Genomic DNA, 27532 nt, shown 5'->3' with positions numbered 1-27532 from the left:
ACCGGAGAACAATGAATTTGTTTGTTTCAGCCGACACGAAATATCCAATGGCAAGATTAAAACACACCTGCAAGACCTGTGGTAAAAGTTACAAACACAAGCATCATTTGAAGAGGCATCACGATTTCGAATGCGGCATTGAACCGAAATTTCCTTGCGATTTTTGCGATCATCGTACAAGATACAAGGATAGTTTGACCAAACACGTATTGGCACGTCATCAACATCTTCTAGAACAAAATACTACACAATATGGCGGTGGCAGCGGCGGATATCTTCATCGTCAAACTTCCTACGATTCTAACGCAAGTGGGGATTTCAATTCCAATCAAAACGTTCAAGGATCATCATCAGTTTTCGTTAATTATTCTGAATTTTCTTAGAAAAGAACAAACAAACAAAAAAAAAGAAAAGAAATAAAAGAACAACACACGCATACACTATCATCCATCCATCATGAATGAAATACGAAATGTATTTTTACACGATTTTATTTATCTTAATTTTGCTTCCTTTTTATTTTTTATTTTATATTTATTATATTGTATAGGATTATTTTTGTTCTCGCATCTGGGGGGGAAAAAAAAGATAAATATACAGGGGTGGCGAATGTGTTGTAATTGATTTTTTGTTTTGCTCTTCTTTTCTTTTATTTCTTCTTTTTTTAAACTAAAGAACAAGTAATTAGATACAAGCGTGTACGATCCTATTGTGTTACTAATTAGAAGAATAGTATAAATAAAGAAATAATCATAATAGTAATAATAATAATAATAATCGTAATCATGATAATAATAATATAATTAATATAAAAAACGATCTCTGAAAGATGTGATAATAATTCAGGAATGACAATTATGTTTCTATTATCGATTATTAAATAAAATAAATTGAATCTTCAAAGTGTAATAACCCATTTTAGTAATGACAATGTCTTATATCAACGAGTCTACAAAAAACAACAAAAATCTAACTATGACAAATTTATAAGTTTTGTTTCAATCGATCCCAATAACCAAAAGAAAGAAAAAATGTGACAAAAATTTGTTTCAAAAGTTTTCAAATAATGTTTTGTTCAATAAAAGTGTCCTCATCATCATCATCATCATTATTATTTAAAAATGTTTAATTGATATAAATGATAATTTGTAATATTTTTAGGGTATGTTTGTGAAGTTGTACATATGTGTGTGAGTGAATGAATGATCAAAATAAAAAAATAAAAAAAAAGATAAAAAGAAAATAATTGTTGACAAAGTTTATCATAGATATTTCTTTATTTTTTCTTTACAGATAAATCAAGAATACTAAAAAGAAGAAGAACGACTACACCAATAACAACAAAAGAAAGAACGAGCGACAATTCGTCTAATTGGATGTTATCAACATTACCATCAACTATGCCTTTTGCTATGCACACGAAATGTTTACGATCTATGACATCTACGCCATATTTAACCGAACCTAAAGAACAATATGGTACTCGTAAATACATTTGCCAAAATTGCCAAAGAAAATTCACATATAGGGCTTCTTTTCTTAAACATCAGAAATTCAAGTGCGACAGCAATAAACAAGTAAAACTTACTGTAATAAAACAAGAAAATCCTTCTGTAACAGAACAAGAAGAACTTTCTGTAAGAAAATATAAAAAATCTAAACTGGTTAATCCTAAAAATTTGACTACGACTGATGCAACTGCTACTTTGCATTCGGATATCGTGGGTAAAAAAGAAAGTAAGCACATTTGTCTAAATTGTAATAAGTCTTACGTGTATCGAACGTCACTTTGGAGACATAGAAGATTCGAATGCGAAAATAAACGGCAATTTCTGTGTTACGTTTGTAAAAAAAGATTTTCTCAAAATGGAACCTTGCGTCGTCATATGCAATGCAGGCATTAAAATTCAGTTTTTTTATTGCTTTTTTTTCAATTATTTACTCTTATAACTTTCTTTTTTTTCTTTCCATTATTTAATAACATAAAATAATGTTATTAAAATATAATATTTATAACCAATCGTTTTTATTATCGAAACGCTTATTGTATTTTTGTTTTCGTGCTCCTGCAGAAAATGCTTCTTTTTTTCTCGCTTTTATAAAATATATTTTGTAAAGTGTGTAATTGGAGAGAAAAAGGAAAAAAGAAACCCTAAAAAATTATCGATGGGATAGAATTTATGTATATGTTAAATGCGTTTAGTATTTTTTTTTGTTTTTCTTTATTTTGTTAGCCACAAATAGGACATAATACCATGCCCTATTTGTATTTCTTAGAAAAATAATGAAATAAATAAATATATAGGTATAATTATTATATAAAACGATCTCTGCAAGATGAGAGAATAATTCAGGAATGACAATTATTTTTCTATTATCGATCATTAAATAAAATAAATTGAATCTTCAAAATGTAATAATAAATTTTAGCAATGACAATGTCTTATATCAACGAGTCTACAAACAAAAACAAAAATCTAACTATGACAAATTTATAAGTTTTGTTTCAATCGATCCCAATAACCAAAAGAAAAAAAAAATGTGACAAAAATTTGTTTCAAAAGTTTTCAAATAATGTTTTGTTCAATAAAAGTGTCCTCATCATCATCATCATTACTATTTAAAAATGTTTAATTGATACGAATGATAATTTGTAATAATTTTAGGGTATGTTTGTGAAGTTGTACATATGTGTGTGAGTGAATGAATGATCAAAATAAAAAAGGAAAAAAAAGATAAAAAAAAATAATTGTTGACAAAGTTTATCATAGATATTTCTTTATTTTTTCTTTACAGATAAATCAAGAAAACGAAAAAGAGTAAGAAAGACTACACCAGTAACAACAACAACAGAAAGGACGAGCGACAATTCGTCTAATTGGATGTTATCAATATTACCATCAACTACGCGTCTTGCTATGCACACGAAATGTTTACGATCTATGACATCTACGCCATATTTAACCGAACCTAAAGAACAATATGGTACTCATAAATATATTTGCCAAAATTGCAAAAGAAAATTCGCATTGAGGGCTTATTTGCTTAGACATCAGAAATTCGAGTGCAACAGTAATAAACAAGAAAAACGTACTGTAACAAAACAAGAAAAACTTTCTGTAAGAAAATATAAAAAATCTAAACTTGTTAATCCTAAAAATTTGACTACGACTGATGCAACTGCTACTTTGCATTCGGATATCGAGGGTAAAAAAGAAAGAAATCACATTTGTCTAAATTGTAATAAATCTTACGTGTATGGAACGTCACTTAGGAGACACATAAGATTCGAATGCGGAAAGGAACCGCAATTTCTGTGTCACGTTTGTAAAACAACATTTTCTCAAAAAGGAAACCTGCGTCGTCACATACGAGTAATGCATTAAAATTTAGTTTTGTTTTTGGTTTTTTAAAAATTACTTACACTTATTACTTTCTTTTTTTTTCCTTTTCATTATTTAATGACATAAAACAATGTTACTGAAACATAACATTTATAACTAGTCGTTTTTATTTTCGAAACGCTTATTGTATTTTTGTTATCGTGCTTCTGCACAAAATGCTTCTTTTTGCTTTAGTTTTATTTGTTTTATTTTTCTTTATTTTGACATCCAAAAATGAGACATAATACCATGCCCTATTTGTATTTCTTATAAAAATAATAAAATAAATAAATATATAGTTATAATAATAATTATAATAATAACAATATTAATAATTAAGATCAATTTGTTCAAGATGTGTTAATAATTCAACAATGACATTATGTTTCCATTATTCGATTATTGAATAAAATAAATTTTATATTAACAAAAAAAAATAAAAATAAAAAATGTAATAAAACATTTCTGGATTAAGAATAATTATATTAGCGAATTGAAAAATCTAATTATAACATAATATACTGTTTCCCCAGGTTACATCAAATGATCTACCAGGTTTGAAGATGTTTGAAACAAATCGTCAAGTGTCCAAATGTTTTGATCAATAAAAGTATTATCATCATCATTAATTGTATAAATGATACGAATGAGAGATTTTTATGAACGTACGTTTGAGAAAGTGTGCGATGAGTGTGTGAGAATGAAAAAACAAACAAACAAACAAACGTCAGAAGTTAGAAACGATGACGATGAATAGAAAAATTTTCACAAAAAATAAACAATAAAAAAGAAAGAAAAGAAAAATGAACTAGAGACGATACTATAATCGATATTTTTTGTATTTTTGCTTTACAGATACACCAAAATCGTCAGAATCAGTACTACTACTACAACTACCATCAAGTACTTCAACTCTATGTGCAACATCAGCTTACAGTTCGTCCAATTGGACGGTACCAACATTACCAACGAGTTCACGTGTTGCAATGTATACTACTAGATGTCTTCGTTCGATGACTATGACAGATGACCATGAACGTACTACGGGAGTATGGGGTTCGCGTAAATACATTTGCAATGATTGTCAAACGACATTTACGTTAAAGGCATCATTGGTTAGGCACAAAACTTTTGAATGTAACAACAAACAACAAAATTATCATCGTCAAGGAACAACGAACAATCAAAAAGTGATCATCAGTAATCAAAGTTGTACGACAACGTTAACAGGTGTATCAATTGTAACTACTACGTCATCGTCATCTTCATCGTCATCTTCCTCTTCGTCATCGTCGTCGAAGAAAACAACGACTATTGCTACTGCTCCCAGTATGGCTGATATATTAGTTGGAAAAAAAGATCAACCAGTAGGCACGTTTGTTCTAAATGTCACAAATCTTATGCATTTTTCACGTCATTATGGAGGCATCAAAATTACGAATGCGGAATAGAACCACAATTTAATTGTCCAATTTGTGCAGCCAAATTTGCACAGAAAAGTAACTTGGATCGTCACGTAAAACATAAACATTAGATTTTACATTCGTTCCTATATTATTCTTTATTTTTTTATTTTTTTATTTTTTAATTTTTTATTTTTTTCCTTAACTATATATAATTACTTCCTACTTGCTAAAAATGTATTTCACGCTTTTATTAATTATGTTTTTTATTTGTTTTATTCCCACAGAATTTTTTTGTCATCCATTTCGTTTTAAGGATTTCTGTGCTAAGTTTGTGATCGTTCAATTTTTCAGATAGACGATAAACAATTTTCTTTTATAATTTTCATTTTTATTCTTTCTTTGTGTTTTAGATTTTAGTTTTTCTTTTAAAAACTAATTTAGCTTATAATCCATTGTTTTTATTCTATAAAAATGAATGCTTTTATTTAATGTTTCATTCGTTAAGGTTTTTACATTTAAATCGAGATATTTTGATAAGATAATTTAGCTCCTTTTAATTATATCAATGTGTAATCATCTCTTAGATCTGTAGATCATCTCTTATTTTTTTGTTTCTAATAGGCAAAAACAAATAACACAAAAAAATAAAAAAAATAAAAAAATTTTCAAATATGTATTATATTTATAAATAATATAGTCAATGTATGCAAGTGCCGTGTTATGCGTGACTCTTTAACTAGAAAATATAATAAAATTTAGATACCTCTTCATTAGACTAATATACTAATTTTCTATTAGATGATAGTTTTTAATTGATTTATTATTTGTAATATTAGTAAGAATATAAAAAAAAGGAAAGTAAAAAATAAATTTTGCTGATTATTCGCCAAAGAACAAAATGAAATATAAAAAATACTAATTTAAAACGAAACCGGTAACAATTTTTTTATATTGTTGTTTCTCATGTCGTACTATTATTATTATTATTATTATTATTATTATTATTATTATTATTATTATTATTCATGAATTAAAATAAAGAAATATTGGCGTGAACAAATGAAAATAAAAATTGTATGTACGGCTTATGATGATAGTTTATAATAAAAAGAAAAAAGTAACTCATATACATGAGAGATAAATAAATAAATAAATAATGAAGAAGATAAGAAGGAAAAGCGATAAATTAAAGAAATAAAGTAATCAAGTGTGGACACAAAAAGAGGAAGAAGAAAAAACAAATAAATAATAGCCCAGAAAAAAAAATTTATTAACATTTATTATTTCCATTAGATTTTATATTTATCATTAAGTGACGTATTCTTATAATTAAAGATTATCCGTTATTGAAATAAAATAATCATTTGGTATTTTATGATTGTTATATAGGTTTATCTGCGTAACTTGTTTTTTTTTCAATTTTTCTTTTTTTTTTACAAATAAAATAAAACGAATAATGAGGCGCGTCGATCGCTTGAAGGGAAAACAGCGTGCGTGAGTGTAGTGTGAGAAAATATAGTTTGAATTAGTGTAAAAGTGATTAATAGAGGGAAAAAATAGAGGAAAGTGAGGTGGAAAAAGGGCTTAGTGGAAAGAGATAATAGGAGTGGAAATTAGTTAGAAGTAGAGGTGAAAAGGAGTGAAGTATAAAATGTAGTGGAGGTTAGAGTGACTATAGAAAAGAAGAGCGTATGGAGATAGAAGCGCCAAAAAACGACAACGGGAGGGAGAGTGGTTTGAGGGAAAGTGAGATAGGACGGTCGGTAAAGAAGGGTTCTGAAGGGAGCGCAGGAGAGGTAAGTATGGAAAAAGAGGAAAAGAAGAAGGACAAAGGGAGACCGAACAGGGCGCTGACCTGGTCTAGGCACAGATCAGAGAGTACAGGAGACATAAGAGAGATGATATCGAGAAAGAGAGAGTTGAACTCGCCGGAGGAGAGGGAGAAGGTGACGAAAAAAAGTACAGGAAGGTGGGGGGTCAGTAATGGAGGGGTCACAGGAAAAATATGCGAATAAGACGGACAGAGAGTTGATGTTGATTATGATGGATAAAATGACGGAGGTGGAGAGAGAGATAAAGAAAGAGGTGGCAAAATTGAGGATGGAGATAAGGGAAGAAGTGGCGAGGGAGATTGAAAGGAAGGGAAAGGAGTGGTAGAGAAGAAGTCAAGAGTTAGAAGTAAGACTAGAGGAAAAATTACAGGATTGGAGCAATAAATTACAGGAATGGGAGAACAATACAAAAGAAGGAAACAAGGGGGTTGTGGGAGGCAGTAGTGAGTTAAGAATGGAAGCAGGAAAACAAACGGAGGTAGAGAAATGGGTAAAAGAGGTAGAAAGAAGATGTGAAAAGTGGGAGGCGGAGGAAAGAAAAAGATGTGTAATAATAAGGGGGTTAAAAAGAGATAGAAAAGGTTTGGAGAAAGAGATGGAGGCCTTTTTTAAGCGAAAATTGGACACAGAGGTGAAGGTAGAAGAAGCGAATCGCATGGGGTATGAAAAGAAAATTATAAGAGTGAAACTGAGCAAGAGAGAAGAAAAGGAGAGTATTATGCAAAATAAGAAGAAGTTAGGAGATGAACCGGTATATTTTGAGCATGACAGATCAAGGGAGGAGAGAATGGTTCAAAGAGATATAGTGAACCAGGCGAGGGAATTAAGAAAGCAAGGAAGGAAGGTGATAATACGTTATAGAAAATTGGAAATAGACGGAGTGTGGTATAGATGGAGTGATAGAGAAAAGAAGCTAGTGAAGGAGAAACAGAGTTTTTATATGACAGAGGAGAACAGGAACTAGGTGGAAGGGAGAGAAAGAAGAGAAACAAGAAGAGGCAAGAAGGAGGAGGGAAAAAAACAGAAGGGAAAAGTATAGAGACAAAGGAAGGGAGAAGGGTGAGAATAATGGCATGGAATGTAGCAGGGATAAGGAACAAGGAGAAGGACTTTTGGGAATATTTGGAGAAATTTGATATATTGGGACTGCAAGAGACGTGGTTAGACAAGAAGGAGTGGGAGAAGACGGAGGATTCATTTCCAAGGAATTACAACTGGATAGTGCAAGAGGCGAGGAAGGATAAAATGAAGGGTAGATACAGGGGTTGAATGATTGCTGGAGTAAGAAAGGATTTAGAGATTGTGAAGGCAGAGGCAGGTAAGGAGGGAATGATACAGCTTGAGATAAGGATGGCGGAAGAAGAAATTTGGCACATAATAATTGTATACAACAGAGGGGGAGAGAGGGAAAAGCTGAGAGAAGTGGAGGAATGCACAGAAAGGAAGGAAGGAAAGAGGTTGCTAATAGTGGATGATTTCAACGCAAGGATTTCGGATAAAGGAGGAACATGCTGGATGGGGGAAGAGGAGAAAAGAAAATCAAAGGACAGGGTGATAAACGCACAGGGGTATGAATTGCTGAAGATGGTAGCGGAGAACAGTCTGGGGATACTGAACGGAAGTAAGAAAAATGATGAAAAGGGGGAATGGACTTTTGTAAGCAAAATAGGAAGCAGCGTCATAGATTATGCGATAACGGATGAAGAAACATGGGATGAGATAGAAGAAATGCAAATAGGAGAGAGAACAGAATCGGATCACATGCCGATAAAAATAAGGATAAGGGAAAAAATAGTGGATAGTCTAGAGGAAGGAAAGAAAAAGGAGAGGATTGAAATAGAAGACTGGTCAGAGGAGGGAATAAGGAAGTTTAGAGAAAAGCTAGAAGGTGTAAAGTTTGGTAAAGAAGGAATGCAGGAAGAGTTAGTAGAATTGATAGAGAAAATAAAGAGTGCAGTAACAAAAAAGAGAATAGAATCAGGTAGATGGAGAGAGGAAAGGAAAAAATGGTGGGATAGAGAATGTAGAGAAAGTAAAACGAGCCTGAATAGAAAACTGAGAGGATTTAAGGAGGGAAAAGTTGAAAGGAAAAGACACAAGAGAAAATGCAAAGAGAAGGAGGAGGCATATAGGCAAACAGAAATTAGGAAGGTTATGGAAATAAAGGATGAGAGGGAGATTTGGGGATACATCAGAAGGGAAAGAGGTAAAAGAAAAAGGATAGAGGAGAATATAACAATGGAGGAATGGAAACAACACTTTATGAAGCAATATGAGGGGACGGGTGAGAGGAAACGACAGGAGAGGGGGATAGAAATAGAAGGAGAGGATACGAAGGAAATAGAAATAGTAGAAGTGGAACAAGCAATAAGGAAACTGAAGAAAAAGAAAAGTCCGGGTGTAGATGGGATAAGAAACGAGGTGTGGATATATGCGAGTAGGGAGGTTAGGGAGAAATTAAGAAAAATCATAAATGATATATGGAAAGGTAAAGGGTGGCCAGAAGAATGGAAAGAAGGAATAGTATGTCCAATTTTCAAGAAGGGAGATAGAAAAGAAGTAGGTAACTATAGAGGAGTGACATTGATGTGTACAGCATACAAGATATATGCAGCGATAGTGGAAAAGAGATTAAGGGAGGAGGCAGAAAGGTTAAAATTAATTCCAGAAACACAATCAGGATTTAGAAAAGGTAGAGGGGGAATAGATAATATATATATTTTGAAGACGGCAGTAGAAAAGGCAATAAACAAAGAGAAAGGAAAGCTTTTCGTAATGTTTGTAGATTTGAAGGCAGCCTTTGACAGGGTAAATAGGGAGAAATTGATGGACTATTTGGAGAAAAAGATGGTGGGTAAAGATATAATTTACAACGTAGGGAAGATATATGAAGAAACGAAGAGCAAGGTAAGAGTAGGGAAGAAGATAACAGAGGAGTTTTGGACGGAGAAAGGGGTGAGGCAGGGGTGTCCATTGAGCCCACTCTTGTTTATTATATTTATTGCGGACATAGAGGAATATTTGCGGAGAAGACAGGAGGGAGGAATAACGATAGGGGGGAAGAGAATATACACCTTGGCGTACGCAGATGATCTGGCGATAATAGCGGAGACGGAGGGGGAACTAAAAAAAATGATGGAAAGCGTGGGGAGATATTGCAAGAGAAAGGATCTGGAAGTAAACACGGAAAAAACGAAGGTGATGATGTTCAGTAAGGGAAGGAGCAGAAAGAAAAGAGAGTGGTTCTATAATGGGAAAGAGATAGAGGAGGTAAGGAAGTTCAAGTATCTAGGATACACGTTTAGGTACAATAACAAGGAAGAGTCGCATATTCAGGATGTAAGAAGGAGAGCAGCAGCAGCTATGGTACAAGTATGGAGCATTGGAGAGAAGAAATTTGGTGGAGACTTTAGGAGGAGAATGATAATGTTCAATGCGATGGTAAAGAGTATATTCATGTATGCAATGGAAATTTGGGGGATAGAGGGGAGGAAGGAGTTGGAAAGAATACAGAAGAGGTACTTAAGGAATATACTAGGACTGGATTTAAGTGTACCGGGATATTTGATAAGGGAAGAAACGGAGGTGGAAAGAATAGCAGTGGAAGCAAGAGTAAGGGTGATTAAGTATGAAGAAAAGATTAAGAGGGCGGAAAATGAACTTCTGAGACATTGAAGGAGAGAGATGGATAGGGAGAAATGGGAGGAAACGAGAATGGGTAGATTGAGGAAAAAAATGTATGAAAGAGCAGGACTAAACAGATGGAAAGCAGAGGCAAGAGATGATAATGGACAGAATGTGGCAGAGATATGGAGAAATAAAGTGGTAGAAGAGGAAAGAAAGGAAAGGGACAAAAGGATAGAGGAATCAAAGTACAACAGGGAATATGGAAGATGGAAAACAGAAGGGATACCAAAATATCTGCAAGAAAAAAGTAAAGGGAAAAAATTGAAAATGATGGCAAGATTCAGATTAGGGAATGAATGGAGGGCAAGCAGATACTGGATAAAAGAGGATGAGAAGATTATGTGCAGATTGTGTGGGATAGAGAAAGAGACAGGAATGCATGTGATGAGGGAATGTAACTATTCGGAAACGGAAGAGAGGATAGAAGTGTTGATGGGAGAGGAGGGAAAGGGAATGGAATGGATGAAGGAATTATGTAGGAGGAGAGAGCGGTGTTAAGAGGATGTGGTAGTAAGAAGAAGTTAATAAAGGTGTACTTGTGTATAGGTGTATTTGTAAAAATGTATATTTGTAAAGAGGTATTATATTAAAACGGGTCGACGCACCCCATGTATCCCGAAAGGGAATCATTATTTTAAATAAAAAAAAAAAATAAAACGAATAATAAGTTCCTCGTCGTTATCAAGAAAAGAAAACTAAATAAACGTTAGTAGTGTGGTGTCTCTTCGTGACTTGGTTATTATCGCTAATGTCGACGTATAAGGTCAACTGAATTATGAAAATATCATTAATTCATACGATTGGTTCCGTTCGTTTGTTCGGTTGAGTCAGTTGATCGTAGTATTTCAACGAGTTCAAACCACAACGAGAAATATTACGGAAAAAAAAAGTATATTTCTTACTGTTATTATATTATTTCGTTCAGTGAGTTAGTTTCTTTCCTTTTTCTTATTTTTTCTTTTAATGTCACGAGTTAATTGAATTTATCAAAAGATAAAGAAAAACAAGAATATCACAAAAAATATTTCTTCTGTGGTTTCTTTTTTTTTGTTTAAATAATAATCTTTTACCTGGTTACTCTTCCTTTTAATATTGTTATCTATTTTTTTTTGTTTTTTTCTTTTTTTTTGTTATGGGTCAATTTGATTTAAATAAAAGAAAATAATCGACGAAAAGTTTCCTCCTCGTGATTCCTGTGTGCATCAATTGGATGGAAAAATATTTGTCAAAGTGTGTAAGAAAAAAGATAATGAGAGGTATTTATCATAATTATTAAAAAAAAAGGATAGATCGATTGAAAATTAATTAAATGAAATTATTCAATAAATTATTGCGTTTCGAAATATATATATATATATGTGTGTGTTATAAATTATAATGACCAATTTAATTGTATTTACTTCCTATTGTCCATTTGTTTTTATGTTGAGATAATACATGAAATATTTTTATTTCCAAAAAAAAAAAAAAAAAAAAATAATTACAGTAACTATTTGGCAAAAATTATTCGGCATAATCTCATACGAGGTTTATCGTAATGCGTTAAAAAAAAAATTATGCCGATTTATTTTTGCGCAAATAAATATTCAACAAGGATTTATATAATAAATTATTTTGTAATTATTCATTTATCGTGCAAGAATTTTTATTTCCAAATAAAAAAAAAATAAAAAACAAATAACAAATAAACAAATTTTAAATATATAAAACATAGATATAAGGAAAAAAAAAAAAGAAAGAAAAGCAAATATCATGATGTTACTTTTTTTTTAATGTAATTATTTTTATATTTAATTTCAGATGGGATTAAGAAGATCGTAGTAAACTGTTATGTGTGTTCATCCCAATTCATAAAGTTGATCGATTATCGACGTCATGTATATCGTCGACATAACACTTATCTAAAGCCACGGTTCATCATTCCAAGACAAATTTTTAAAGGAAATTGAAATTAATTTGAAAATTAAAATATTTATATATATATATAAATTATAATGATATTATATTATTGATATTGTAAATAGAAAAATTTAGTGAACGTGTGTATTATGCGTATGTCTGTTTGTCTCTTTTTCTTTTTTTTTTCATTCTGTGAGTGAGTGTGTGCATATATATATTTTAAAAGACGCGTTTTTTAATTGAACTAAACGAAAATTTGTTCTTTTTTTTTTCCTTATTTTTTAATATTCTCATTGAAAAAATATATCCCAAAGATTTTGTGACAGGTCAAATAAATATTTTTAATCGTTTCGAAAGAAAATATATTCCATCGTTATTTCATTTCTATTTTATAATAATTTATTAAAATTATTATTTTTATTATTATTATTATTATTATTATTATTATTATTAATTATTAATTATTATTGTGATTATTTTTTCATTTGTAGATCATTCTTCTTCAACATATGATAATGGATGCCTAATTAACAGGTACGAGAATTTCGTGAAAGTATTCTAGGGAAAAGAAAAAAAGAGGTACAATTCGTTGGAAATCTAAATTTCGATGATTAATTAAACTTTACGATTTTGTAAATTGATTTTCAGATATATATATATACATCCATCCATCGTCGTGGGAAGAAACAACTAAGAAAATTTTTAATCAACATGGAAGATCAACGATTTCTTCTAAACTCGAAGAAAAAAGAAAATTACGGCATTAAACTTTGTCTATCTATTTTGCTTTTTTTAAATATTTCATTTTCTCTCTCTCTCTCTCTCTCTCTCTCTCTCTTATTCAATTCATTCATCTAATCAATGCGGGTCATTCATCTATCGAAGATATTTGTTAATAAAATGATTTTAGCATAAAAAGAAAAAAAAAGAATAAGAAAAAGGAATCCATCCAACCAATCACCAGCATCGATGACGAAGATGAAATCAACAACGAATAAAAAAAAGAAAAATGTGTATACATATATATATATATATATACATACATATATACATTGTTTTTACACACGCTTATTTATGCACTTGCTTTTTTAATCGGGCAAGAGAAGGGTAGATCCGTTGATTTAATATTGTCATTATTATAGTTTGAAATAGTGAAACAAAAAAAGAAAAGTGGAAAAAAAAACACAAATTACAAATGATTTTAACTCTTTCACTCTGATGGTCGCATATATATATACATACGTTCCTGAAAAATACACGAATCAAATAGGAAAAAAACAAAATGGTATTCAGCGATGATATTTTTTGTTTCAACCATTCCGGAGCGAAAGGGTTAAAAATGTGTGAACAACTTTAATTAATAATATTTTGTGAACAACTTTAATTAATAATATTAATCACTTTCCCATGTCACGTGTATGTAGAAAAAATGGTTTTTAAAATGAAAATTGGATTAACTTGAAAGATTAAAACGATTGTTTTGTTTTCTTTGTTAATACAGATGGTTTGTTAACGTCACGTTACATCTGCCAACAATGTGGGAGAAGTTACACGATGCTTTGTAATCTTCGCCGTCATATGAGATGGGAATGCGGTGGCAAACGACAATTTCCTTGTTACTACTGCAACAACAATTTCACACAAAAGTCAAGCCTTCAACGTCACCTATCAACCATTCATAAACTCGATATGATTTAAAACAATCCTTCATTAAAATAAAAACAATTCCTTTCAAACAATTCCTTCTTTTTCGTTTTCTTTTTCATTAATTGATTTTGTTAATTATTATTTAATTAATTAATCATAAATATTTATAAATTAGAGAATAAAAGTATTCCTAATTTTCTACAGGATTAACAGACTAATTACCTCGTGTCCCTCTACTAATAATCATAAATTTTTCCTTATCCTTTACGATTTATTTCATTTAATCGTAAATAATATTTGTTAAATATTTTTTTCGTTTATTTTTCAGATCGTAAAACAACCAAATTATTCGTCCAAAAAATAAAAAGAAAAGAAAATAAATAATTGTAATTAATTAACGAATATATGTAATTATGGTTCGTTGAATCATTTAGGAACTTTCATCGAATTTATTCTGACCAATTTTTTTTTTTTTATTTTTACTCGATGAAAAAATTACTTGTAAATATTTCAAATAAATATAATAATAGTAATAACAATATAAAAAAAATTATATTTTTCTTTTTGTTGAGAAAAACATTTTCTTTCTTAATATAATTTATAATTATAATTGATAATTATAATGTGATATCATTTTGATTTGTTTCATGTAATTTCTAAGTGTTCAAAAACAGGAATTATAAATAGATAAATCATCCGTCCGAAGATTGACATGAAGAAGATCAAAATATCTCCATGAAAATTTTTCTATGTGACTTTTATTTGCTGGGATACATCAAAATTCGTCTTATTAGAAGAAAAAGAAGAAAAAGAAGAAAAAGAAGAAAAAGAAGAAAAAAGAAGAAGAAAAAGAAGAAGAAGAAGAAGAAGAAGAAAAACTTCATTTTACAAGAAGATTGAAAATATTCCTTCATTGGAAGATCCTTCAAATCTTGGAAGAAAAAATATGTTAACAATTGGAAGATATTTATATTATTCTTCAGTTTCTGTGCAACTAATCAATCACCATTAACAACGAACGAAGATAAAACAAAAATAAGATTACAGTGTTGATCATCATGTTGAAGAATATATATTTTTCGCTTTTCCTCCGATACAAAAGAAGAAAAAAAAACAATTAATTAAATAAAATAATAGTGACACAGTGGAAAATATATAATTTTGTTTTTTCCTTTTTTTTTCCCGAAGATTTTTGATCAAGTGAAAAATATTAACGAGACTTTATTATTATTATTATTAATATTATTATTGTTGTTTTTGTTATAATTGACGAAAGCAGTAGTGATTTGCAAATTGTGTGAACAACAACAATTAATAACATTTTCATTTATTGTTTTATTTTATTCTCTTTCTTTATATATATTTTATTAATATTATAATCAAGCAGTGTTTGTTTATTAACAACAAGAACGAACTACGGTTTTTTTTTTTATGGATAATTATTAATCGTGAATATGATTTTGTCAACGTATGAAGATTTATGTATACTGGGTGGTATAATTTAAACGAGAACGTTGTTGTAATAAGACGTAAAATTAATAACAACGAAAGGTTCGTACAAAAGTTGTAAGACGTGTACAAACGCGAACAAAGAAAAATTTAAAAAAAAAGTGTAAAACATGGAGGAACGCCTTACGAGGTATTCCCATTTTAATTATGTTTGCGAGTTGATTTCAAGGTAAAGTGAATTTTTTTTTCTTTTTTTTTCTTTTTCTTATAATAATCCTGTTTTTTTTTTGTGTTTTTTTTTATCCAATTTAATTCTTAGTTATGGCAGTAGATGTTGAAATAAATTATTTTTAATTATTCGCTTTATCATTTTCATTTACATGTATTATGGTTAGAATGGGGAAAAAAAATAAAAAAGGATCTCGTTTAAATAAGACACCTTGTACATACATAACGTACCACTTGCGTTATAAAAAACTTCAAGATATTATTATTATTATTCAACATTATTATTTCAAAATCCTGCAAATAATTCTTTCTTTTTCGTTTATTTAATTGAAACAAAACAATTGTGTCCCATTAATTATCCTACTTCTCATTTTCTTTCTTTTTAATCATTTTAAGATTATTAAATTAAGAAATAAATGAAATGGCATTAAAGCAGTATTGATTTAAATTATTTTTTATATTTATAATAATATTTCAACTAAAAAAGTTATAATATATTGAAAATAATTTTAATAACGTTTATATTAAAATCTTCCAATTATTATATTTTTATCAAACATATTTTCATTCTCTATCTCTATCTCTCTCATAACTTTTCTTTTTTTATTTTAAATATTACTTTACCTCTACCTGTAATTAAATCTTTCCGATCGATTTCTGGAATATTTTTTACCAAGGATTTTTTTTTGCAAAAATCATCGGTTGCGTCAGGGTTTATTATTTCATATTTCAATAAAAATTGTTGCTTCTACCCGTCGAATAAATATATTAATAATAATTTGTTTGTTTTTTTTTTGGAAAAATATTATTATAGGTTTTTTGATCAAACATACGTGAAAATAAAAAAGAAATTAATTCTAACAATTTATTTATAAAAATTATATAAAATAACGATTGGAAAGAATTAATGTTAAACCTCAGTTTATACTTCTTGGAAGATTGATCCTGCATTTAACAAAGTAGTACGTATTATATTATTTATAAATAGATATACATATATCTATTTCTCTCTCTTTCTCTCTCTCTCTCTGTCTCTCTTACTTATATTAAGAACCTTATCTTATTTTCTTCTTCAATAAGAGAAACAAAAATCCGGTGATCACGAGATCTCCCAACTTTATATCTTCTTATCTTTTATTATTATTAATATGATTATTATAATAATTATTATTATTACTAATATTAGATGAATAATAATCTATTCTTGAATCCAACATACGTACGTAAAAAAAAAAAAAAAAATAATAAAACATCTTTCCGTTTTTGTTTAAACGAGAAGAAAAAAATAGCATTTCTTTGCTTTTTTTTTTGTTTTTTTTTTTTTAATTTTTTTTTCTTCTTTAATCTACAACTTTCTTTAATTACAACTGAATTTCTACGTATATGTAATATAATATATGTATAATTGAATTTGTTCTCTATATATGTGTTATATATATGTAAAAATGAAGTTTTTACTTAAAATGACTTTATTAAAAAAGTAAATGTTTGTTCTCGATATATTATTTCAGATTACATCAAATGCAAAACGGACAAGCCTTATTTGTGTTCAAGATGTTTCAAGGGTTTCACTCACATCTATTCGATGAAACGCCATCAAAAAACCGTATGCGGTAAGATAAGAAATACCAACGGCAAATACAAATGCAGGTGTGGAAGATCTTACGCTACTGATGGAAATTTGGTACGCCATATTAAAAACGAATGCGGAGTTGAAAGAAAATTTTATTGTTACTTTTGTCACGGAAGGTTCACGCAAAATTGTAGTCGCATAAGACATTTGAAAAAATTTCACAAGGAACAATTTCAAAATTTGTTGAAAACTCAACGGTTCAGTTAGCTTACACTTTTTTTCTTTCTTTTCTTTTCTCCCCAATCAACCATACATTATTATTATTATTATTACTGGTAAGGGAAGGGGGTATGAAATAATTGTAATAATAATAATAATACAATTGTGTCGATAGAAATTTGTTTTTATTTTATCAATTTTTCGGTGTTAAATATTGGGTGATGTATCACTCAATTCGAATTGGCTCGATATTATTCTAAAACTAATTTTAATGTTTCAAAGTAAATAATTAGCCCTCTGTACCATTTTTTATAACTTGTTATTGTCGTTTTTAAATATTAAATATTTGACATATCGTCGAAATAAAAAATTATTTGCCGAGACTTCGTGTCATAATCGGGTTTAAAAAAGAAAGAAAGAAAAAAAAAGACGACGAATCAATTTGTACACCTGATATAATTTAACTTATTTGTTAAAGTAATTTCATTATTGTTAGTCAACGTTAGTAGATAAATTAATATTTTAAATAATGAATTTTGAAGTGTTTCAGGATGTAAAGTTTGGGGACTATAGGTGTAAAAATGACTACAGAAATGACTTTTCTGGAAACAATTCAAATATCTTTCAATAAAAATTCAATTGATGTTGGGGGGAGGTGGGTGGAAAGGGGAGCAGGTTGACACAGGTCTATAATTTAAACTTAAATAAATAACGGGTAGAAATAATATTATTTGGGAATTATTCGGGACATTTTATTAGGGATTAAAGATTTTTTTCTGTTTTTTTTTTTTAAGATATATATATATATATATATATATATATATATATATATATATATATATATATATAAAAGAATATCTTTTTTATTCTTGTGTTGATTACTTTCTGTTTTTTTTTTTGTTTTTTCTAATTTTAATTTTTTTTGTTTGTTTCTGTTTTTTCTTTTTCTTTTTTATTAATAATAATAATAATAATCATTTACAACAGGGTTGAGCAACCTTTTGTCTATCCAAATTTTGAAATTTTTTTGCAGGCCAAAATCACACTTCTTTAATAGTATTTGAAATGGACAAGCATGGACACATCGCAATCATATTGCATGTTGCAACAAGTTGCATTAATTTGGTAGAACTTAATATATTAGCGGGAGGAATATCTGTAATATAAATAAACGTTTAGCGGGCCGCATGCGGCCCACAGGGCGTGGGTTGCTCATCCCTGATTTACAGAAATGGTTTACAACTGAGAACTGAAGCGAAGTACGCGAGTTTAATGGATTATTATTGGCAGCTACGATTTTATGTTTTTGTTTGTTTGTTTTTTTATTTTTGGTTCATCTTCGTTTTTAATAACCAAAGTGATGTAATAATACATTTTGACGCTTACGTTGGTTATTTGAAATTAAAAAAAAAAACAAAGTACAATGATTTAATCTAGGAAAAAAAAGAAAATTTTCATGCACCAATATATACATCATCTTGTTTCACATTTTAATATTATTATTATTATTTTTTTTTTTTACTATTATTATTGTTATTATTATTAGCATCATTTTTTCTCTTTTATTTTATACACGTTTGTTTCTCTTCGTTATCAGCGCCTTCGATGTCATCGATCACGTTCATTGTCTTTTTCTTTTTATTTGATTTCTTTTTGATAACAAATTTTTCTAACGTTATTGTTATTGTTATTGTTATTATTATTATTATTATTAGAATTATTATTAGAATTATTATTATTATTATTATTGAATGGACACTAGGAACTCAAAAGTTCATTACCAAAATATTCCCAACCCTCCTACCTTTGGAATTTGTCATCCTTGTGTCAGTTGTCTATTTTAGTTGTAAATCTTATTTTAATAATATCTAATAAACGTTATTGTTATATTTTTATTAAATATTAATTTGCAACAAAGATAAGAAAAAAATGAAAAGAAAAAGAAATAAACAAATCGTATATCACCGATATTAAATATTTCGATGACGTGCCTTAATTATTCGATAATTTATGTAAAATATTGTTATTATTAGGGTTAAGATTATTATCATTATCATTATCTTCATCATCATCATCATCATCATCATCATCATCATCATTGTAGGATTAAATTTGATTGCAATTTAATATGTGTGATGTAACGAATATCTAAGTTAATAATAAACTTTATAAATTAATACAATTATTTCAATAATACACGCAACTCATTATAATCTTCGAGGCTCTCGTTAAATGTTCTTCTAATTATACATGCACACATATACATACATACAAACAAACGTGCAACTCAATTCGCTAGTTTTTTCACCTTGTTACCCTTTGATCATCTAAGTTCATTTGCCGATTCTTTTTTTTTTTTTTTAAATAAACCTCTCATTAAACAACACACACACACACACACATGAGTGCTTGCATAATAATAATCTTTAAATAAATATTCCACTATTGTTTCAAAACCAAATGTGTGAAGAGGACAAACAGGGACGTATCAAACAAAAGTAGATTAAAAGTAAAACTCTTGATGATGATACTATTAGGCTGATTAGGCTGTTATTATTAATTAGAAAAATAAAAAGAAGAAGAAGAAGGGAAAAAAAATAGGAAAAATTATTAGTAAAATTATTATTAACACATTCGCGACCGCTGACGTGAATTCACGTCAGTTGTAAATTTTAAAAATTTAATATAAATAAATTTGTATATAATATTTAAATAATTATATTTTATTATTTTATATTATTATTATATTTTATTATTTAAATATAAATTTAAATAATTCATAATTTTTGCCAGTACTCATTGTGAATATTAAAAAAAGGAAAAAATATGCCAGTCGCGAATGTGTTAAATTGGACAAAAATTTGTGATATCCTAGTTGTTAATTTGAATGAAAAATACAATTTTGTATATTAACCAAAAAAAGAAAAAGCAGTATTAGAAAATGAAAAATAAACAAAGAATAAAAAACAAAATTATTAGATTTATTCGATAAAAAAAATGTTTAATTAAAATATATGTCTCGTATAATATTATATAATTCATATTGTATGTATGATAAGTTTAAATTAATGAAAATAATGAATAGAACGTTATCGAGAACGAATGTTATTATTTTAATACATATGTTATTTTAATGTGAAACTATTTTTAATATGTTTTGTTACGACGTTGATGATGGGTGCTGAAAAGTTGACAAATTGTAAAAATTATTTTTCTTTTCTTTTTTATTATTTTTTTTTTTTCTTAATTAAAAAGACGAAAGAACAACGAAAATAAATATATACATAAAAAAAAGAAAATTAAGATAATAATAATAATAATCGTACTGAAATTCAATGGTACAAATTAATAATCTAATTTGTTGTTTTGTATTAATATGAAATGTTTTTTTGTGTGTGTGTGTTATATTTAAAACAAATTTCTAACTCTGTCGCGTGCTTTGTCTCTTTTATTTGTTTTTGTTTTTAATTTGAATATTGTATGTATGCGTGTATTATTTTGTATGCGAAAATAAAAATTAAAAAAAAAAAAAAAGGTGAGAAAGAAAGAAAGAAAGAACGAACGAACGAACGAATATTATAGAACGAATAATTATATCAATATAAGCGTTGTTTTATCTTGTAATAATAATTGTTTATCATTAATAAGACGGTGATGGTAGTTGTGTAAAAATTTTAAGAAATTAATTTCTTTTTATCGTTTTTTTTTTCTTTTATCTCCCTCTATTTCTCTCTCTCTCTCTCTCTCTCTCTATCTATCTATCTATCTATCTATCTATCTATCTATCTATCTATTCTCTCTGTCCAAAGTACAATTAGTAAACGTCATTAATTTTTATTATAAATGTATGTAAATGAATTATCAAATAAATATGTATATATGTATATACATATGCAAACACACTGGCGTGTAAGCAGATATATAAAATAATAAAAATATCGAGGAAATAACGTATACACACACACGCGCGCACATATTACATACGTATATACGTGCACAAACGCAAACACGGATATAGATACAAACGTTAGAAATAATTTCAAATTGTTTAATATTAATAAAAATATTATTATATCGAGATAAAAATTAAATGTAAAATAAAAAACAAACAAAAAAAAAGCAACAGAACGAAAATAAGTGTGTTAATTTTATAAACAAACACAAGCATGATACAACGTTTTTTTTGTTAAATATTGTTTCAGCAAATAAAGAATTACTCTATTCCAATCAACTGCCAACCAACATAAGGAGAAAATGCAAGGAAACCCTGAGATGTTGCAAATGTTCGAGACGTTTGAGTAATTGGAAGAATTTGGCGAGACACATGAACTACTTCTGTCAAATGGAACCGCAAATAACGTGTCCTTATTGTCCCCATAAATCAAAAACTACAACTCAACTCAACCATCACGCAATGCGCCATCACGGTGTTCTATTATTTAGGGTAATGACAAACGAGAGACTATTTTAGTTTTTTTGTTTATTGTTTGTTTTGTTTTTTTTTTTTTAAATTAAACTTAAAAAATCTATCTATCTATTTATTCTTTTTTCTTTTCTGGATCATCGATTGGTATATAAAAATATACGGTAAAAAAAAATGTTAACGTTTAAACGCAAATATAACATCGTCGATCAAAATTATTTGTTTAAAGTATTTTTTTGTCAGGTTATCTCTCAATTAATTGAAAAATCGTGAAAAAAGTTATATGTTTGAGACACCCTGCATATATTGTATATACCGTTCGTAATACTAATACTATAACTTGTGAAATTGTTTTTTTTTTTTTTTTAGGGGAAAAATGATAACTAAGCAATTGGAAGAATGTTTGGAATTGAAATATTTCGAAAGACTCGACGAATTTCATTTGTTCAAAATGTTACAAAGGATGTACGAGAAGAAAAAGTCTTCGTTGTCGTACAAATTATTATTGGATGCGGTACACCAGTGAACATGTTCAATTGCAACATTTGCGAATCTAGGGCAAGCAGAAAGAACATTTTATTGACGCACCTGAGACATGAGAGAAAATTATACCAAAGACAAATCCTACAATAATGAAATATTTACAATACATTTTTTTCACATATTTTGGGTAGAATTTTGTCTTTTATTTTATATTTGTTTAGTTTGTTAATTTTTTTTTTTTCTTGGCACCGTCTTTCAACAAATAATTACCACCACAACCCTTGTATACTCTCGTGTACTCCCGTAAATTGAATTGTTCATATACTAGAGAACACTTTAAAATAAATCTCTTTTTCGATTTACATATATACAGTGTATCCAAAGTTTTCTCGTACAACACGTTGAACATCCTGTATACATTAGTATTCAGTATTTATACATAATTGCATTTATATATATACGTGTGTGTATGTATATATAATATATGATATATTTTATATAAATAAAAAAAGAAATATTATATAATTTTTTTTTTATATAGTTTTTGTTACATATATGTTATATGATATAACATATATTCGCGCGCGACGATGATTTATATTATAATAAGAATAATTGTAATAATTTATAATAAAAATAAAATCATCAGGAAAATTTCTTAATAACTTGTTAGAGACACATGCACACATACACACACACACACACACACACACACAACACACAGAGTATACACAAAAATATATATAATAAATTTACTAATTGATTAATATTCTTCTTTATTTTTCTTTTAAAACATATAATTTATATATAAGTCGAACGTATTAAACGTAAGGAAAAAAATGTTGTAATCGTTTTTGTTACAGAAGACGGTTGGAATCATATTGTTACAAAAGACTACCATCATCATGGTTATTATCGGCTGAGTGATGAAGATACCAACGCGAAAAATCATCCAACGAACGAATTGTTAGACGAATATGATCCAATTCAAGATAACAATGATAATGTCAATGACGGGGTTGATGATAACAACGATAACAATCCCATAAACAATAGATACGTTTGCGATTTTTGTTGCAAAAGATATTCCTTAAACGGTTTAAAAAAGCACATGCAAACTGGTTGTAAGAAAAATCCAAAGAACAATAGTGCATGTTACAATTGTAAATATTGCGGTTATACAAGTGTGTACAAAGCTAACATGGAAAGACACGTTAGAAATATTCACGATCTTGTAAATGATAGAGTACGTTGCGAATTATGCAATTTTTCTAGCAATTACACATTTTGCGTTAGGAGACACATGAAAACATTTCATCGCAAATAATAATAATAATAATAATAATAATAATAATAATAATAATAATAATAATAATAATCATTAAAATAATATAAAATAAATGTGTAAAATTGTTGTAAAACAACAACCATGATGTTGGTTGGCCTTTTTATTTTTTTTATTTTGATAGTATTATATCAAATATATTTTTTCTATTACTTTTTTTTTCTTTTGTTTTATCTGCAAGCCTTGTCAAAAGTATTAAAATATTAATGAAAATTATTTGATACTCGTGATTTATGTGTATTCAATTCTACGTTCTTATGGAACGATATTATGTTTTATTTATATAAATACGATTATATAAATACGATTATATAAATTATTATGCAATTACGATATGTCATCAGAAATATTATTTCAAATAATTCATTCCAAATTGAATTTAATTCAATAATATGTATATCGATATATTTAATTCATATACAAAACAAAATGAAAATAGAACAATAATATTTCGATATAAAGATATATAGAAGTGTAAATTATAATAATAATAATAATAATCATAATAATAATAACAATTATATATATATATGAACATACACACACGTCAAGGAAAATTTATTATATCATCGTTAATTTTTTAATAAGTCTGACGACAATTTTGTAATTCCTTTGTTTTTTTTTTTTTTTTTTAAGGAGATGGTTTTTCCTTTTTCATTTGCAACATAATAAGTAAAGCAAAAAAAACGTTTATGGTGTTTGTTTTAAAAATATTTCTTTATTTTTATATTTTATTTTTTTTATTTTTCTTTTTGTTACCTGCAACTCCCCTTATTATATTTCATTTGATTTCATTTGATTTACGTTATCATTTTGCTTAATTCGTTTTGTTTTAACAAATATATTTGATTTTATTGTTTCAGTTGATTCAAAATCATGGCAGACGACTAATAACAACGAGGATATTCGAATGTATACGTTAGATACAATGGTGACGATGAACAACAACAATCAACCTATGCATCATCATCATCATCATCCCCAACAACAACAACAACAACAACAACAACAACAACAACAACAACAACAACAACAACAACTACTACTACAACAACAACAATATACTTATCCTCAACAATCTAATAACGACAACAACGATCATCATGGAAATGTTCATCAATTAATTCAAAGAGACGATCAGAACAATAAAGGCAACGATAATAAATCGTTCGTTTGTGAAATTTGTGGAAAAAGTTACGCCGTTGCTAGATCATTGTGGAGGCATAGAAAATTCGAATGCCTTTATTCGAAACCGAAATTTGTATGCGACTATTGCCCTTACAGTAGTCCCTATCAATGGCGCATAGTAATTCACAGAAACAAACGTCACCTTCATTACGTTCATCAAACCGAAGACGCGTCCATTTAAGTATACAAAATCTTAAATGTTGATTTTTTACTTGGTTTCCATTTCCCACACCTTCTTTTCTTTATATTTTTATTTTTATTTTTATCTTTTATCTTTTATCTTTTAACAATTTCTTCCTTTATCTAAATAATATTTGTATTATTATTATTATTATTATTATTATTATTATTATTATTATTAAGAAAACCCTTGAAACTCGTAAAAAGGAAGTAATTAAATATTTCATCTTTTTGTCTTATTTTTTCAAGCATCAATTTTCACTCATCCTTTTAATATTTCGTATTATTTATTTTTGTCTCTTCTTCTTCTTCTTCTTCTATATTTTTATATAATCATTACTATTTTGTAATTAACGATTAGAATAATTATTAAATAGATTAATTATTGAATAAGATCTAAACATAAATAATAATGTTCCTATAAGATTATCGATGATTCGTATGAAATTGAACATGGAACCGGAATGAAATGTTTTTCGTCGTTGTTAAAATAAAAACAAAACAAAACAAAAAACTAAGAAAAAAATTAATCATCTTTACAATTATGTTTCTGAAAAAAGAGAGAGAGAGAGAGAGAGAGATAAAAAGAAAAATTGATATATGTATTAATACGATAAATAATAAATACAATAATTATCTTAATTGATAATAAATTGAAAATAATTTTAAGTATCTCGCAAGAGGATCGAAAACAAATATACCGAAAAAAAACAAATATGTCTTCCATTCTTGTCTTGTCTCTTTTTTTTTAAATTTTTCTTTTTCTTTTCTCTTTTTCATTTTCTTTTTTTCTTTTTTTTTTTGTTTATTTTTTAACCCAACCCTTCTATACAGCAACGTAGATAAAAAAACAAAAAAAAAAGAAAGAAGAAGTATTATTAATAATAAGAGCAATAATAAAATATAATTATAAACCATTGTGTTACCCTCTTTTCATCCCTTAGGTTAGTATTAAAATTGCATCCCTAATGAACATAGATTTAAAAACAAAATATATAAAATAGAATATTACCAATGATAATAATGTTGCTTCTCTCTTAATCAATCTCTAGTATTTAGGAAAAATAATCAAACAAATAAATAAATAAATAAAACAAGAAAGAGAAAACCAATCAAAAAATTGAAACAACAATATAATATTAATAATATAATAAAAAAAAAAAAAATAAATAAATGCAGCGAAGAAGCAGCAGTGTTTTTTCAAGTGTGTGTGTTGTGTTTTGATTACCAATAATAAAAAGTTAAAAAGAAAAAATATAGAAAAAAGAGAGAGAGAGAGAGAAAGAGAGAAGAAGAAAAAAGAAAAATATTTAAAAAAAAAACAAAAAATGAAATGAATGTTCACATAATATTTTGTATTATTGAAAAATAAATGGTCATATTTTAATGGACTAATCTGAATCATTTTGGGTTGCAGCATACCGGAAGATGTACATAGGTGATCAGATACTTGGCTACACCTGTACGATGTGCAGCAAATTCTACAAGATGTGGAGCAACTATTTGAAACACAAATGCGAGCCACCGCAATTCAAGTGTCCACTTTGTCCGTTTGCTGCTTTCAAGGCTTTCATACTTCATGCTCATCAAGCCGAACAACATTTCAAGAGAACATCACCTAACACCTGAGAGGAAACAACCAATAATAATTGATTATTATACAATCGTCTCGAATATATTTGACGTTGAACTGAGTGAATTTGCCTTAAAAAAGAAAAACAAAAACAAAAAAAAAAGCATAAAAAAACAAAACAGAAAAAAACTTTTTTTTTTTACATTTACACACGATACTACTACTACTAGTACTACTGCTATTACTACTACTACTATTACTACTACTATTACATACACACACATACACACGACGAATAAAATCGAGTCGGTCGAACATCGCGTTTTTTTTTTGTAGAATAATTTTTTATTAGTGTTTTTCTATTTTCTGTTTTTTTTTTGTTTGTTTGTTTTCGCGTGTTATCAACTATCGTTGGTAAGTACATAATTATCACGAATTGTTTATAAGATTACGTTTTATATTTTGTATTTATATTAATTTCGGATGATATATAAAATATCAATTTATGTTTGTGCAATTATTACATGAGTCAATGAGTATTATAAAAATACATTTTAATTTTTCATTTGTTTCCTTGTTTTCGTTTTGTTTTTACTGTTTTGTTTCTTTTTCTTTTTTTTTTTTTGAAATTTATTTTTGAGTCGTGCGAGGCCGTAAAGTTTGATAGTTCCTAGAAAAAAAAAAATTAAATATATATATATTGAAAAAAGAATATATATTATTATATAAAAAAACAATTCTTTATATAAATAAAACGTCGATGATTCCTGATGGTCACGGCACCACACATAATTAATATTTTTATATTTTCTTTTTTTTTTTTTTTTAATTAATACAATTTTTCTGAAACTTTTATCCCACCACCACCACCACCACCACCACCACCCACAACTTATTTATTATGTTTCTTATTGTCCGTAAAATTCATTTCATTCGTTAACGAATTAAATCACCTTGTTTTTTTTTTCCATTTACATTCTTCCTTGCTCCATGTATTTTCTATTATATTATTTTTTG

General features: G+C 27.9%; 4 protein-coding genes across 12 annotated transcripts in view; all 4 read left to right on the top strand.

Annotated features, from left to right (window-relative positions):
* The first annotated feature begins 11 nt into the window (after positions 1-11).
* On the top strand, positions 12-1246 carry LOC149033418 (longitudinals lacking protein, isoforms A/B/D/L-like). The gene has a single exon (XM_089179560.1). The coding sequence runs from the start codon at positions 12-14 to the stop codon at positions 381-383; it is 372 nt and encodes a 123-aa protein (XP_089035686.1). The 3' UTR covers positions 384-1246.
* On the top strand, positions 176-3845 carry LOC107067515 (uncharacterized). Its single transcript, XM_089179548.1, has 3 exons — positions 176-305; positions 1294-1737; positions 2797-3845. The coding sequence occupies exons 2-3, from the start codon at positions 1377-1379 to the stop codon at positions 3384-3386; spliced, it is 951 nt and encodes a 316-aa protein (XP_089035674.1). The 5' UTR covers positions 176-305; positions 1294-1376; the 3' UTR covers positions 3387-3845.
* Positions 3846-4020: 175 nt separating this feature from the next.
* Positions 4021-5394, top strand: LOC107067516 (uncharacterized). Its single transcript, XM_089179782.1, is given in 3 exon segments — positions 4021-4077; positions 4196-4738; positions 4741-5394. Coding segments are annotated over 3 exon segments (777 nt in total). The 3' UTR covers positions 4918-5394.
* A 1376-nt stretch (positions 5395-6770) lies between these two features.
* LOC107067525 (uncharacterized) overlaps positions 6771-27532 on the top strand; it is a 21466-nt gene continuing 704 nt past the window's right edge. Inside the window, exons 1-5 of one of the 9 annotated variants that reach the window (XR_016178913.1) lie at positions 6771-11564; positions 12109-16493; positions 17043-17215; positions 21526-21767; positions 22116-22754. Coding sequence is in view for 4 of the 9 variants with exons in the window: in XM_089179533.1 (XP_089035659.1) it covers positions 24485-24943 (459 nt within the window). In the remaining 5 variants the exon portion in view is untranslated. Of the gene's footprint in view, positions 16494-17042; positions 17216-18139; positions 21768-22115; positions 22755-23335; positions 23476-24437 lie in introns of those variants that run through there. The other 8 variants (XR_016178914.1, XR_016178915.1, XR_016178912.1 and 5 more) reach the window with 8 other exon arrangements.

This window comes from Polistes dominula, unplaced genomic scaffold (genome assembly GCF_049000335.1).
Source record: "Polistes dominula isolate Pdom_NZ unplaced genomic scaffold, Pdom_raw_medaka contig_27, whole genome shotgun sequence".
Classification (NCBI taxonomy): domain Eukaryota; kingdom Metazoa; phylum Arthropoda; class Insecta; order Hymenoptera; family Vespidae; genus Polistes; species Polistes dominula.
This window is presented reverse-complemented; position numbering and strand designations above follow the sequence as displayed.

Excerpts from the sequence above, each read along its gene's own strand:
- LOC149033418 (XM_089179560.1), top strand. The coding sequence starts at position 12 with ATGAATTTGTTTGTTTCAGCCGACACGAAATATCCAATGGCAAGATTA.
- LOC107067515 (XM_089179548.1), top strand. The coding sequence starts at position 1,377 with ATGTTATCAACATTACCATCAACTATGCCTTTTGCTATGCACACGAAA. Across the intron at positions 1,738-2,796 it reads TATCGTGGGTAAAAAAGAAA|ATAAATCAAGAAAACGAAAA; the intron begins GTAAGCACATTT and ends TTTTCTTTACAG.